Source organism: Leuciscus leuciscus, assembly GCF_965113295.1.
Source record: "Leuciscus leuciscus genome assembly, chromosome: 7".
Lineage (NCBI taxonomy): Eukaryota > Metazoa > Chordata > Actinopteri > Cypriniformes > Leuciscidae > Leuciscus > Leuciscus leuciscus.
The window spans coordinates 25,855,659-25,871,489 of record NC_138731.1 but is presented as its reverse complement, the minus strand read 5'-3'; the positions used below and the strand labels follow the sequence as shown (position 1 = coordinate 25,871,489).

Genomic DNA, 15,831 nt, shown 5'->3' with positions numbered 1-15,831 from the left:
CCTGTGTGCTCGTTGAGCAGCGTTTAGGATTACTGTGCCTCCAGCGTGGAGTGGCAGATTATGAGTACAACGATCTGAGTGTGTCAGCACTCACAGGCCGCTGATCCGGGATAAGGCAGGGGAGCAGATCTGCCTGGACTCCAACTCTCTCCCCATTGTTCCACGTCTCCACGCCAGTGCACAGCAAGACACTCTAATCTGCCGTAGAGCAAGCGAGGACACAGTGAAGACTGTCCGCCAAGCGATTACAATAATCACTGCATTCCAGCCATCTGTGGGTCGAGAGTTGTGTTCATTTAGCGAATCCATTCGGTTTCAAATAGTGTCCACGACAGGCTAGAGGGAGCTGAACAATGTTTTCAGCTCGATGGAGAAAAAAAAGGATTGAGTGCAGATGAGGTAAAATATCATTTCATTGCGGTAAAACCCCTCTGTGTGACCTGGCTTTACTGCACTCATATCATGTATGTGAAACAGATGTCTGTAATACTGATTTAACAGCCAAATGAAGAGGATCAAGCTGTTTTCATACATCTGAGTGAGTGTCTTATTCGGCCATTACATAGCCGTAATACATCAGAACTCCTTAGGGATTATGCCGATGACACTGTCACACGCTCTAATGGCATAATTCAAGCCCTTTATGATTTAACCTTTTCATTCTTCCTGACAACAATCTCTATTCCTCTAATTTCTATCTACACCATACAGTCTCATTAGCTGTGAGAAATGCAATTCATATTATACCACTACACTTTAAGCATTTGAAATCAGAAACAGAAACTATATTTTTTTATTAAATGTTTTATTTTGATTGTTTTTATTTTAAAATTATTATTTTATTTTATGATTTAATTACTTATTTGCTTCTCATTAAACTCACGAGCCCCTGCAGTACCATCACGAACGCCAGTCTATGTAACGCTGACGCGGCCTTATATTTAATGCACTTCATGTTGTTGAAAACAAAGAGTGTGATATACTCTGCAAAAGTCGTAGGCATGTTAAGTATATATCTGTATTTTATTTCTCTTTTTATTTTATTTTTTATTTTTATTTTTTATATCAATATGGTACAAGAAAATCCTATTCAAATCTATGTGATAGATAGACGAGTTGTCAAAAGTAATCTAAAAAGTAACCCACTGAGCAAAGGTACGTACAAAAGATGTCTTTTCGACGTCTTTGTCACACATTGAAAAGACGTCCCCCGAAGAGCCAAAATATGTCAACAAAGTCCACATTTGAACTAGTTTTTAATATTGTACAAAGGTCATATGGATGTTAATATCGGACGTTCAGAAGACGTCATATAAAAGACGTAATAAAAAACGTTCATTCTGGCTCTTCATGGACATCTTTTCAACATGTGACAAAGACGTCGACTTTTGGACGTACCTTTGCTCAGTGGGAATCAAAAAGTAGTCAGAATACATTACCTAAAATTAGTAATCTAGATTATATTACTTACTAACATTTTTGTCAAATTCTACAGTAACTCTCTTTACTGTCACTTTTGTTCAGTTTAATGTGTATTTGCTGAATAAAAGCATTAATTTTGGTTTTGAACAGTAGTGTAATTTATTAATTAATCAAAGCTGTATTTTTGCTGGGGTTTTTTTTATATCAAAAAGGGACACATTTCTAAATAAAACAAAATACCCCAATTTACACAGTCAAACTTTAAAGATAGTACAGTGAGTCAAATCAGTTGAATTATTTTTGTGTATCTGGTCATTTGAAAAAACCTCACAAACAAACTGGTTCAATAGAAAGACTGAGAGGGGAGCACTACGCCGCAGCTTGGTGGAAGCTTTGTTTTTTTTGTTGTTGTTGGAAATAGGCAGATTTCTCTAAGGTTTTGACTTCTAAATGCAAACAGACATGCGCACATAAAAAAAGAAAGAAAAAAAAGAAAAAGAGAACAACATCTGACAATAAAGGTGTTTACACAGCAATAAAGGTGTTTACGTGCAGAATGAAATCTGTGTGCTGAACATGTTTCACTCCAAGAATTTTCCATATTACTTCAATTGCACTCCACATGTGCACACCTTTAACAGCTTGCTGATGGTTTATTCAGTATCTCCATGTCTTGAATCCATGTGTGTTTGTGTTTTGACATTAAAACCAGAGAAAAACACATCAACTTCCAATTTTTATGTAAACATTGTAAATTCATGTGTGAATTACACTCTCTGTAATTCAAATCAGTCCCTTTCAGCTAGTACTTGTGCTTAGATCTGGTCTTCATTTACATGTTAGCTGGTAATTCAGGGAACTCTGCTCTCATTTCTCATCATTTCTCTTCTAATCACCACAGGATGACCATTTTCATTAAACTCAAGTGGCATTTGTTTTTGTTCTACAATCAGTGTGTTTGTTTTAGCAAAGGATGAATTGTCAAAAACAGTCCCTTTGTGATAATATGTATTTAGTATCAATGTAATTGTATTATACTGCTCTCAATGATAAGCATAAGATGCTTTCTCACTCCCACACTTGCTGGGAAATGAAAGCCCACTAAATCTGATTCTATCCGCATCCATCTAGAGCGAGCCATCCATCTTTAACATCATTGACTCCCACTGTCACAGACTGCAGCCCAAACAGATGCTGGCTGCATTAATTATAATTCACAATTGTCAGCAGATTAACGAGGACACTTGTGTTCGCCAGCATGTCATAAAGTGTCTTGACTCCGTCAAACTGTAACAATCTTTTGACCTTTGTAAGCATTCAATGTAGCCAAAAGGTCAACACTCAATGGTAAGGCTTAACAAAATAAAGTGAGACAGTATTCAGTAAAAAAAATAAATTCTTGTTTAGTTCTAGCGTACAACTGAGACTTACACTGCTGGCAGTTGAGCTGATTAGAGAAAGGAAAAGCCATACTGACAAACTATCTGAGCTCAGTGTTTTTTTCCCACAGTCTCAGCACTGAAACGCAGGTTAAACAAAAGATGTGTGTGTGTGTGTGTGTGTGTGTGTGTGTGTGTGTGTGTGTGTGTGTGTGTATGTGTGTGTGTGTGTGTGTGTGTGTGTGTGTGTGTGTGTGTGTGTGTGTGTGTGTGTGTGTGTGTGTGTGTGTGTGTGTATATATATATGAAAAGTTCAGATGCAAAAGCCTCTAAGTGCCATCTGAAATTTTCTTCTAGAATGATAATTTTTATCAAGCTCGTATATTTAAGTTCAGTAATTTCACTTAAATGACAATTAATAGGTAATTTTCATTCCCATTTAAGTGAAATTACTGAACTTAAATATACGAGCTTGATAAAAATGATCATTCTAGAAGAAAATTTCAGATGGCACTTAGAGGCTTTTGCATCTGAACTTTTCATATACATACAAACACACACATGTATATATACAATATACACAATATATATATATATATATATATATATATATATATATATATATATATATATATATATATATATTGCATCATACAAGTAAAAGAGCACCATTGCAGGAATATCTTTATGCACATTTTATATGCGCATTTATTATTACCAGTGTCCAGGGAAGGGACTGCATTGCTGGTGTCGGCAAAATAGCTTTAGTGTCACCAGTGAGGTGAATTGTGCAGCCACAGTGGCTTGGGAAATGTGGCCAAAAGCTTATATCTCATTGGTGTCACAGTTTGTTCAAATTTACAGTTTGTTTTTGATCTGTTCTGTTCATGTCTGTTTCTAGATTAGTTTTCACTGCATGTGTTCAGTTCATGTTTCCCTGTGTGTGTCTGTATTCCTGTCATCTGTGTTTGGTTCAGTTCAGTTGTCAGTTCTACGTTGGTTTATGTTGGTTGTTCTGTTCCTCGTCCTGAGATTCTGTTTTGTGAAGTTGAGTTTATTTCTAAATAAAGACTGCTGCACTTAGATCCTGTTTCATCTCTGCTGCAACCAACCCTGACAATTGGTCAGTCAGGTTTTTTTTTAATTGGATGAAAACAGTCTTTCGGTTCTCTCTGTCTGGGAGTGAAAAGGCCTTGAGATGGCCTTATGTTTTGGCAACATTAATGCTGGTTTTGGCATGTCTACACAGGTTGAAATGGTCTACCTGCAACAATAGCCAGCGTAACCAGCCTGTGCCAGTAACATACATTGTCTTATTCCAGTAACAGCTTGTGCAAGCTTGTGCCAGAAACAGAACAGCATCGCCCATCTGAAAAAAAGGTCCAAACTGTTTTTTCTTCCCTTTTTCTTGTCAGCAGTAGTGTGGGGACTGCCGTTAGTGGTGTGTGTGGTCTCTTTTTGAAAACGTGAGTTATGTCCTAAAGCAGTTGCTCTGCATGCACACCAACCCAGGGATTTGCTGGCCCAGCAGTAAGCAAGAGAATACTGTTCCATGGACAAACCATATGAGAACTTGACCTTCCCATGCAGATTGGGCAGGAATACTTTTTTGTGACAGACATGCATCATGAAGCCTAATAGGAACATTACTCAATGCCTTGATACGTTATTCTCTCCAATGACTTTAAGTAGAAATTGTAGCCAGGCCTATGAAACATTAACCCTTCTTTCAAAGTCAATGATAACTACTATCCATATATGTTCTGCAGATTTTTTTCTATATCTCCTTTAATCATCCCTTTAATACACAGCTGCAAAGAAAATGCATTGCTTATTATGTGAAAAACCTTGATAGTGACAATACTGCTGCCTTCACTTAAAATAAAAGAGGTTCATGCTAATTATGTGCATATTTGCCAGAAAACTATAGGGACCTTATTGCCAAGACAACTGCTAAACTGATCGAGAGAAGGTCACCCAGCAGGAAACCTAGCCAAGTTAATTTTTAACATCACCCAAGCTGTTGATGAGACTCAAGCTAAGGATGTAAAACAGCATGTTACACCCTGAGTGCACCATTGCTCATAATTAAAGGCAGCCAGACAAGACCCAGTATTTTACACAAGAGGAACCCCTAAGTGCAATACAATATATTGCAAAAAGCTTTTTTAACATCTTTAGTGCAATTTTTCATCTAATGGTTTTCTGGAATATGCCCAGGAGCTTCATGCACTTTTTTTTTTTTTTTTTTTTTTTTTTTTTTGTGACAGTTCTGACACATCTTCCTAAAAGACATCAGAGTCTAGTAGTGTAATATTATAGTGTGCATGGGGGTTGGGTACAAATCCTGATATAATATAGTCAATTTTTAGGTAACACATTTGGGGACCAATTCTCACTATTAACTAGTTGCTTATTAGCTTGCATTTCACTAGCATATTGGCTGTATATTAGTACTTATAAAGCACATATTAATGCCTTATTCTGCATGACCATATTCTACATCCCTTAATCCTACCCAATACCTAAACTTAACCACTACAACAATTACCTTACAAACTATTAATAAGCAGTAAATTAGGTGTTTATTGAGGCAAAAGCCATAGTTAATAGTGAATCTGTTTTCCTCAAACTAAAGTGTGACCAATTTTGATAACAAACTAAACTCGCCTGCCAGTGATCGACCTCGATTTTCATCTATGGAAAACAGCAGATTTGGCTTTTTGCTAACTCTGTGTTGCATAGAAAAAAGAAGAAAAAAACAAAACAGAACCCCCCCCCAAATTAAAAATAACTTGTTATTTTATACACTAAGTTTTCACTGTAATCATTTCTGCAATGTTTTCAGAGAGTTATATATTGAATTATGAACCGAAGCCTGAAGAACATAGATTATTAACACCTTTACTGTTGCTATTACATCATGTTACAAATATTATAAGTGCTGCATCGATTCAGTCTCCAACACATAGCGTGTATATATATATATAACAACGTGTAGCTTGACACCGCAAGGCTAAACTGCACCTTATGTCTGCGTTTGGAAATGCATATTGTGAATCAAAGGTCTTTCTCTAGTCCTTAACGCGCTGCACCTGGATATGGATATATAGCACAAATTAAATGGATATAAAATACATATCTCATTAAATGCTAAAACTCTTTGGTTGTGTTGTGTTGACAAATTCATATTTTGTAAAATTTTTGGATGGATTCTCCCAACCACCTGCATGCAAAACTCATCCTGCAAGATACACATAGGTTAAATGTCATTTTTGGCGTCAAAACATTCTCCAAAAGGTGACAACTTTGGGCCACAATGAATTTTGTCAGTACTCGTGGAACTTAATTATCAAAAAAAAAAAAAAAAAAAAATTATTTTTGGTCTTTTGGAAGTTGCATTCGAAACCTTGATTCCCTTGATTTGAATGGGCATGACGACTGAATATGCCTGGCCTTAATTTCAGAACAATTCATTACTAAATGAAATGTCTTCAATTAGACCCTCACCTGCCCATATTTTTTGTTATCGCTGAACATACTGCAGTACATTGCTAAACGAATTAAAGCATGATATTTTTGTAACGTGAATTGATTATGATGAATGTCTATTGTCATTTTCCCACTTTCCACGCCTGTGAGATGAGTTTCGTTTTGGCTACTCTGCCAGCTATCATTTTTCAGCATTATTGGTCAGCATTTCCTCCTAATAGCTTTTGAACAGCTGTTATTCGGTGGCCTCTGCATGCATGGAGCTGTACGGGAGATTGGCATCACTCGGTCCCTAATTAGGCAGTCTGCACTTCACCAAAACAAACATTGCTCTACAAAGAGATCCGACTTAATAATGCCAACAAATTGCTTTCTGTCTCCCAGCAAAAACATTTCTGCCTCACGTCTCTGTCTGTGCCAGAATAAAATCAAATGCCTCAGGTAGGTGTGTTGTGTTTGAAATCTAAAAGAGAAAAGATGATTAGAAATTATAACTTTGCTATAATGCAGAACTGGATGTTAAAAGATGGGGTTTTTTAAACAGAGCTGATGGTTTTGGTATATGAGATTAAATGAGTATACTGACATGCTTCTATAGAAGCTCTGAAGAGAAATGAATGAATTGAGGAGGCTTGCAACACAGGAAGATCAAGTAGCTCAAGGGTACATGGCAGAATGCAATCCAGTCTTCTATTATGAAGCACAGACCTTTTTATGGCAAGATCAGCCTTTTCTCCAATAAACACTGAGCATGAAAACCTATAGGAATGAAAATAACAGCTAGAAGGCAACATCAAGCATCATAGCACAAGGAAGAAAATAAAGATACAGAGGAGCATGAAGAAAAGACATGGACCACCAGACCACAGATCATGATTGTATATCTATGATATTTTGTAAGAATGATGGGTAGTAAAAATGTCCCCTTGCCCTTGGCACACAATACCAGATTGAACACATGTGGAGAAAGTAGTTAAAAGACATATCAAATTCAGTCAAAGGTTATTTAGACGGTGCCACACATTGGCTAAGTGACTTAAATCCTCTTCTGCTATTGATTCCTAGTCAGAAATTGGGAGTCTTGACGTCATGCAGTGCTAGATCATTGTTAACCTGTATGCTGGACAGAGTGAGGGAATGCCTGAGGTTACTGTCCTGTGAGCTTCTGGTGAATATCACATGTGTCCGCTTCCATCCCATCAGCCCAGATGGTGGGGCACATGCTTTGCCCCCCAGCTGGCTCATGGAAATGTCACAAGATTGGCTAGCATTTAGTTCATAATGGGGTGGGGGGTGGGGGGGAAGAAGTTGTCTTCTTTCTTTCAATCTCTGTGTTATACCTGTATAGAACATGACCGTGTTACCACATCACAGTTTAAGGACTTCAGTGTGACATACTTTGGATTCTAGAACGAAATAAGGTTTTAACAGGGAGAGGTTAAATAATTTGGAATGGGACACGATACGCTCTTCTTAAAAAAAAAAAGTTTCAAAGCATGTTTTGGTAATCTTAACACTGGGAAGAATGTTCTTTGATGTGGTGTTTCCCTTCGTGAATTTTTTTTTTTTAAACTCTCATCAGGTTCTTCAGCTTCACAAATGGAGTGAAACGTCTTTTGAAAAAATCATTCCACTGGGCGTTTGGGGGGAGAGAGAGAGAGAGAGAGAGAGAGAGAGAGAGAGAGAGAGAGAGAGAGAGAGAGAGAGAGAAGCACTGAAGTGGCATATGCTAAATACTTTTGACATTGCATAAGCATACTGTTTAAAACAACAGTATCTGACTCTCTTCAAACGCCCACAATGAGTTGCAACACACTTATTCATACCACACTTCAATACAATCACTTAATACAATCACTTAAAAGTGAATATAGTTATATACAAATAATTACATACTGTTTAAACATCTGGGGTCAGTAAGATTGTTTTAAAGAAAAAATGCTTCTATTCCGCAAGGATGCATTAAATTGATTAAAAGTTACAGTAAATTCACTTATAATGTTACAAAAAAATATTGTATTGTCAATGTATCATGTAAAAAATATTGTATTATCGCTGTTTTCAGCACTGATAATGAGAAATGTTTCTTAAGCATCAAATTAGCATATTAGAATGATTTCTGAGGATCATGTGACACTGAAGACTGCAGTAATGATGCTGAAAATTCACAGGAATAAATTGCATTTTAAAATAAAGAGAAAAAAAAAACAGAAAGCAGGTCATGGATTTGATTCCCAAAGAATGCATGAACTGAGAAAAAAAAAATATAGTCCTTGAATGTAAGCCGATTTGGATAAATACATAAATGTAGCTGTATCACAATTAAACCCAATTTAAGTTTAAAGATAAAAACAGTACTTTTTAAAGCTGGTATCTCAAGGTATGTGATTGGGGAAAAATATAGCCAAATGTTGGGGATTTTAAAATGTTCAGAGGAAAGCTTTAGGATTAACATTCAGATGGAGCTATTGTTGTAATGTTACATTTCTGTTCTATTATTCCTGTGAACATCTTAGCACTGCAAACACACCGAGGCACTGTAATCAAAAGGCAAATGAAACAGTATCTAACGTTACTCTGACAAGTTACATATTCATGTCTACATGTCTAATCTGCATGTGAATCATGTTTTAATTGGAGAGGGATACTGAATGCACTTGAAGGAAGGTTGATTGCATGCGTTATCATGGCTGATATTCAACAACATTTACCGGAGTGCTGACTGTATGAAGATTTGAGATAGATTAATACCGGGAGCTCACTAGAGACAAATAATGGATGAAAGAATAGAGAACGCAAGATGTAAAGCATTGCAAACCACCATTTAATGTGCATTTCTCATCAATGATCTTCAAATAAATGAAACTAGACCAGCAACAGTGCCATCCTGCCAATAGCTCTCGTAAAGCCTGAGTGCAAAAGCCTCATTCATTTAGGACTGATTATTTTCCAGATTCTATCATCAAAAGATATCAGATGAAGGCAAACAAGATATAATGAGAGGCCACAGTCATGTTCTAGTTCCTTGTTTGTGCTCATCTCAAACGGACAATTCAGACAGTTTTCAAAGCATCGCTCTAAAAGAGTTTCTTTCGTATTAAAGTAGCTATTTCAAGCTTTACATTTAAGTAATATTTTGCACTGCATTGTGCCAGTTAATTCAGTTTAATTAAATGTACAGAACCAAACAGAAGAATAAAAATACAAAATAACATTTGAACCTCTTTTTCTATTATACCTTGGATTTACATTTCTTTAAATATATTGATTAACTTTCACAGAAGAAATTTTACACATGCCAATACTGTAAACATTTCAAGAGAAATATTTTGCCATACTCTAAAAAGAACAAGAGAACAGGCTCTGGTCGAACTCCTGGGAAACTATCCGTTATATATTTTTTGTGCATTTACACTGAGGGAAGAAAGTTATAGGAACAGCGTGATGGATTATCACACAGAGAACAAAAGGAGAGCCATATGTGTGCTAGTAACTGTAAATGATCTGTAATATCTGCAAGAGCAATTCATTCTTGTACCAAAAAGCCACAATGACTTAAAAGATTCATGATCCAAAAAATTTTGTTCATCTAATCATAACAAATGAGTGATTCAGACAGCCTTTACAACGACTCTTATTTAGCTGGCTGAATGATTAATATGTTGACCACAATCCTCCTAAGAGGTCACAGCCCCACTGGGTATAGCTATATCTCAGATCATAGATAGATTATAGATGCATGATCCACAGTAAGGCAGTCTACAACTATCCACTCTATGATGTAGGAACTGAAAAACTACTAAGCTACAATAATTGCAGACAGAGCACATGTGTGTCAATGTCAGCGTTTCAGGACAAGCACGGGTTAATTAAAAATGTATCTTTATAAGATTGTTAGCAGAATATATCTGCTGACTATCCACTAACCTGCAGTACCAAAAAAAAAAAAAAAATGTCATAACTAGTTTGTCAGCATCATAAATTCAGCAATATCTGTCTCATTCTGGTACGTGTATCTCCTTTTACAGATGTGAAGCAGGGGATGCAGTGATTTAGACTGAATAAAGCCTTGATTAATCAATATTTTCATGCTCTGATGCCCACACAGCATAAATCAGCATGGAGAATGAAGTCAAGTTTACAATATGGACAACACTGTCAATGCTCTTTGCCGCCTCTACCCTTTCAAGGTGATTTATGTGCTATAATCTTAATGACATTCTCTCCATTGTCTCTTGTATGACTTTCCAAGATGAGTCAGTGCAATTTATTATCTTTTTACATCAGTTAAAACAGAAGCAAGTTAGTTGTGCATCAAAATTTCAAAGAAAATCTGAACAGGTCCTTTCTCATTTACGCTAACCCCATAGTGCCAAACTATTATACAGGAAACGGGGAGGAAAATCCTCTAAAGATTCCCTCCCCTACAAAGCCCACAGGGAATCTGGTCAGCTCCACAGGAGAGCTCCCTTTAAAAAGCCTCCCGCGTTTGACCTCATAAGAAAGTTGAAATAAACGACTCTATCATGCTAATGCCCGACAAGACTCGGCTCTCCCCCACTGAGAGGGGAGTTGTATTTAGAATGTTAAATCAATCCGCCTGCACCACAACAGCACTCTGACATGCGTTCAAGCTGAATAAATATCTATGTCCTGTTTGGGTCAATGCACACATTTTGCTCTTCAAACTTGGAGTCAAACTTCAAAGAGAGAATTTAGACAACTTTTAGCTTCTGTCAGTTATAGATGGGTTGATTGACAACACTGCATGATTTATTCACAGTCTTGTTCTAACAACAACAGCAAGCGCTCTTAAAGTCGGAATTACATGAAAATTCAACTGTTTTCTAAATGTACTGTATGCCATTAATCTTATTGTGAACAATTTATTCATGCATGATTTTTGATCAGAATGTCATAACTTGTTCTTCTGGTCAAACGACAGACTTCTCTCTGGTGACATATGTCAAACTTCTCCAATCATTGAGTCTTCTTAATCCCAACCTTTTTTTACAATCAATGTTGCCAAGTCCGCGGTTTTCCCGAGGAATTGGGCTACTTTTAAGTTGTTGCTGCGGATAAAAAAAAAAATCTGCAGGTTGATTTCCACCTGTACTATTTCAATATTATTTAAGTACTATTTCGGCGCTCCAACACACCCAAAACACTCCCCAGACGTACAAATTCAGTGGAGAATTTTGTCGCCTGATGGAGAAAATCGCATTGAGCTATTGTTGGGCTACTTTTGTTGCAGAGACCTGCCATCCATGCTTAAAATCGACTGCAAGCTCTCAGATCTGCCTCCATTGATTAGACCTGAATACATCCAGGTCTCCAGTTGTTTTTTGTTGTTGTTTTTCTTCAATTTTGATAATGCGTTTCATTGACGTTCTGATGTGCATCACAATATGCAAAAAAACATCTGTCACTCCGTCCATTTCATCGCAACTTTAAAGAAATAGTATGGGTCTAATACTATTTAACCCAGAATTCTCCATTAAAAATAAATCAGTTAAACAGTTAAATAAATAAATAGTTCCTTGGATTATTAAAAAGTTCTTCACACAAGAAAAGCAGTTTTTTAAGAAATGCTTACTGGAAGGTTCTTTGGGAAACCCAAAATGGATCTGTTATTTTAAGAGTGTAAAGAACCTTCACATTGCACAAAAGTTCTTTGTAATAGAAAAATGTTCCATAGATTAGAAAATGTTTGCCATACTAATAATAAAGAAATATGGACCTTTCTTTGTGGAACCAAGAATGGTTAATATAATGCAAAAAGAAAAAGGCACCATTATTTCTTAATGGAGTAATAGTGAATATATGGCAGCACAGTATGTTCTAGAGATGCTGTTTAAAACATGTTTGCAAATCTCACACTCATGCTTTGCAACAATTATCAGTGACTTAGATCAACTATTCTGCATTATCTCTACTTCTATTCATTTATTGAGGTAAAAAAAAAAAAAAAAAGCTGGATATTTTTACTACAATCATGTCCAAAGACAATGTCAGAAAACACTGAGCCTCTTGGTCTTGCCTCAGTTTGCCCTAGCCAGGTGAAACAAGGCTTTTATCTTGTGTCATGTTGAGACCATCCACTGTCCCAGTGGTCACAGTAAAAGGGATGTAGTTGTTCTTCCAGGGAAACCAGATCTGAAAGGACATCCCCTTGTTATCCCTCTTTGAGAACCGAGCCAGGGGCTCCTGGGAGAGACAGAACCAACCATTATCTCTGTTACCTGACACAGATGACAAGGGCATGATGGATCTCCAGCTTTATTCTGGTACCCCTGTGGTAAATATGAGAATATCCTTTTGCATGTCCTCAGTAAGGATTCACTTCATCTGATCCAGATCCACAGAGCACATCTCATGCTGAGCAGAGCCATGAATGACTATGGAATACATATCATGCAATGATGCAAACGGACTCTGAATACATAGAAATGACAGATATCATTGCGTAGTGAAATCTACAGATACTTCCAGTAGCATAGTGTTTCTCATCTTAATAATACAGGAAAAGGTGGATCCATGAGGGGAACAATGTGCTCTCCTGATTCATGCATTTATTGCTGAGAAGGCACTGTGAGAACGCTTTAAACACATCGAGCTTCACACACATGGCGATCATTCACAGTAATGAAAATAAAATAAAGTGTGCTGGGATGACACTGGAAATCATCCCGTTTGGCGCACATAACTCAGCTACAACACTGAAATAGCATAGATGAGAGCAAAGAACAGGTAAAACCATAAATTTAACTGATTAGAAATGAGCTACGGAGTGAAATCACATCATAAAACCGACACTCTCTTCAAAATAATTTTGAAGTAAGAAATAATAATTTCACGCTAGGTATATATAATTTAATTTTGGGATGTCATTGCATAATGGATGTTACATGACAGGACTGGAATCATTTGGATCAGAAGGTTATCTTGTTTAATCTGATATACATGTTATAACTAGAATAACTAGAAATATCATGTTTGAGCAGATGGGAGGGGTTGTAACACTTTTCAATGTACTTCAACTAAGCACACAAATTAAAACAAAATGGTACAGTATATGTTCCTACATTTCTGATTACCAGAACTGTTGTTTTTAGAGCTTTTTTTCTCATTTTTAAATTTGTTATTTTGTTCCTAGATGCTGTGAATGAAAATGCTTCATATACAATGTTTACTGGTAATGCATGGGGAACTTGCCACAATCAATTAATGCACAAAATGTAAAATGTGCTTTATTAGTGTTACAACCCATCCGGTATTGCATATACAGCATTTAAGCGGTCTCTGTACTTTATATTAATTTAGACAGTTTAGTAATAAGTAGTAGATTTTTTAAACTACTTTATTTGGTAGCAGACACATATGGGAATATCATATAAAAGTTAATACACAAATAAACAATGAGTTGCAGACCTTGAAACAAAATTTTACAACATTGCCCATCTCCTACTTAATCGAGAAATGATATAACCTGCAAATAACTGCTTATTACGCCTCATTTTCCGTGATAACATTTGAAATGCACAATGTCTCACACCTGCTCCATTATCTTTTGGCAGATGCTTATGAGAAGTCGCATCGTGAAACGCGAATGCAGTCATTCAACATTGTTACAGGTTCACCAGATCAAGTAAAAGTTCACATTTGCAGGAATAGTCTTTAAATCCCCTGCATTATTTCAATAATTTAATTAATTTATCAGTATGAAATCATAGGGTCTAATAAAGACGCATTAAAAAAAAAAAAAAATCACAAACCAAAGCAACTTTTAATGGGATACAGTGTTCAACGGCACTGCATGTACTTACAGTGACTGGCGCACATTGCCGAGCTGAGAACGGAGAACAGCGTCAAACTGACAGCAAAAGCCTGTGACTTTGGCGACTGCATCTTGTCCAGGTTTCCCGATGGCAGTATATCCTAAATGTGTATGAAAATAAACGTATTTCCAATACGATGCGTGTCTCTCTGTTCTCGTGAGTATTTATTTCAGTGGCTCGTGCCTCTCTATCCTGACACCAGTGAGCAGCTGAAAGAAGCTCTTAAAGACACCCACAGCTCCCCAAACACCGTCATCGTCATCCCTCTAACGCGCACACACTTACACATCGCGCTCCCTCTTTTACCACGCGTCCCTCATTTTCCAAAACAAACACTGGTTGAGCTCCAAATGCATCATAAGTCAGTCCCATATGACGTATAAATTTGTTTTGGAGAAATAGAGGCGAACGATGTGGAAAAGTGTATGTGGCATATTCATCAGGGCATAGTGATTTCATCAGTGAATTGTGAGCCGGTACGCTTTCAGCACCATGGACAGCTCCGCAGCTGCTTTCCCTGCTGGAGATGTTCAGGAAGATGCTAGCTGGTTTCTAGCTGGTCTAAGATAACCAATCCACTTAGTTGGTGCAAGTGGGTCATTAGTTGGTTGACCAGCACCAGTTAATGTCTAACTTGGAATATTTTAGCTAGAAACCAGATGTTTCAACACAAAGCTACCAGCTTAAGCTAGATTGTCCAGCAGGTTGGATTCCGATAGACATCAACAACCAGTGAGTTAATTAAGCCTAGTTAGTGTTCCATTGCTTTACAGTTGACATTTTTCCAGGTGGTCTATAAAGCACGAGAAAAACTTCCGGAGGCTATGCGCTCGATATTTTAACAATTTAAATACAGTTCTGAATATTTCCCACCATTTCTCTGTTGTCTGTGTAATTATAGCAACAAGAATAAAAAAAGAAATCAAGACATTTTTGTGAAAATATAATGTATTAATGCTAATGACTATTAGTATTAGTAGTGTCCAAATTACTCATCATTAGTTTGAATGTCAAACCTGAATTTCATGAAAGGAGAGTCTATGTAACTTAACAATATACAGTAAAGAAGTTGGCCATCAGTGCCACTGACCACTCAAAATTGTGAGTAAAGATGGATGCTCAACATATTTTCGAAAGTGTTTGCCACCCTGTGAGCCTATCCATTTAGTCATGTGCACTATTTATTTATTTATTTATTTATTTATTTATTTATTTATTTATTTATTTATTTATTTATTTATTTATTTATTTATTTATTTATTTATTTATTTATTCTTGGGCTGGTGGTTGTAAACACTTTTGGATCTCATCCATCTTACTTTACTAGACAGCTGGTGACACCCATAGGCTTTAAATGGGATGACAACACCTGCCTACTGACTCAGACAACTGCTCCTCCATTTCCCTTTGTGAGGACTAAAATGATTCACATGGAAAGAATAAACAGGAAGTGGTGTGAAAATCAATTAATTATGTTCAAATGCCATGAAAAAATTCATAAAAAGCTTTCGTTTGGCACCTGATGCTTTTAAAGTCAAGAACCAAACTCAATAAAACCGGCTTCATTATCTCATTTTTGGTCGCCTTTTCATCTTCATTTGGAGGTTATTCTCATCTGCTCACATTATCCTGACTGCATCACTGGCCAGATCAACAGCAGGTGAGTTAAACAACCTTAATTTAACCCAGTGACTGAAACA

At 36.7% G+C, this 15,831-nt stretch overlaps 1 protein-coding gene across 1 annotated transcript in view; it reads right to left on the bottom strand.

The window, feature by feature from the left end:
- The window catches only part of cntnap5a (contactin associated protein family member 5a), a 78,944-nt gene extending 64,558 nt beyond the window's left edge, over positions 1 to 14,386 (bottom strand). Inside the window, exon 1 of the mRNA XM_082174486.1 lies at positions 14,120 to 14,386. Coding sequence (XP_082030612.1) covers positions 14,120 to 14,201 — 82 coding nt within the window. The 5' untranslated portion in view covers positions 14,202 to 14,386. The remainder of the gene's footprint in view (positions 1 to 14,119) is intronic.
- Between the last annotated feature and the right edge of the window lie 1,445 nt (positions 14,387 to 15,831).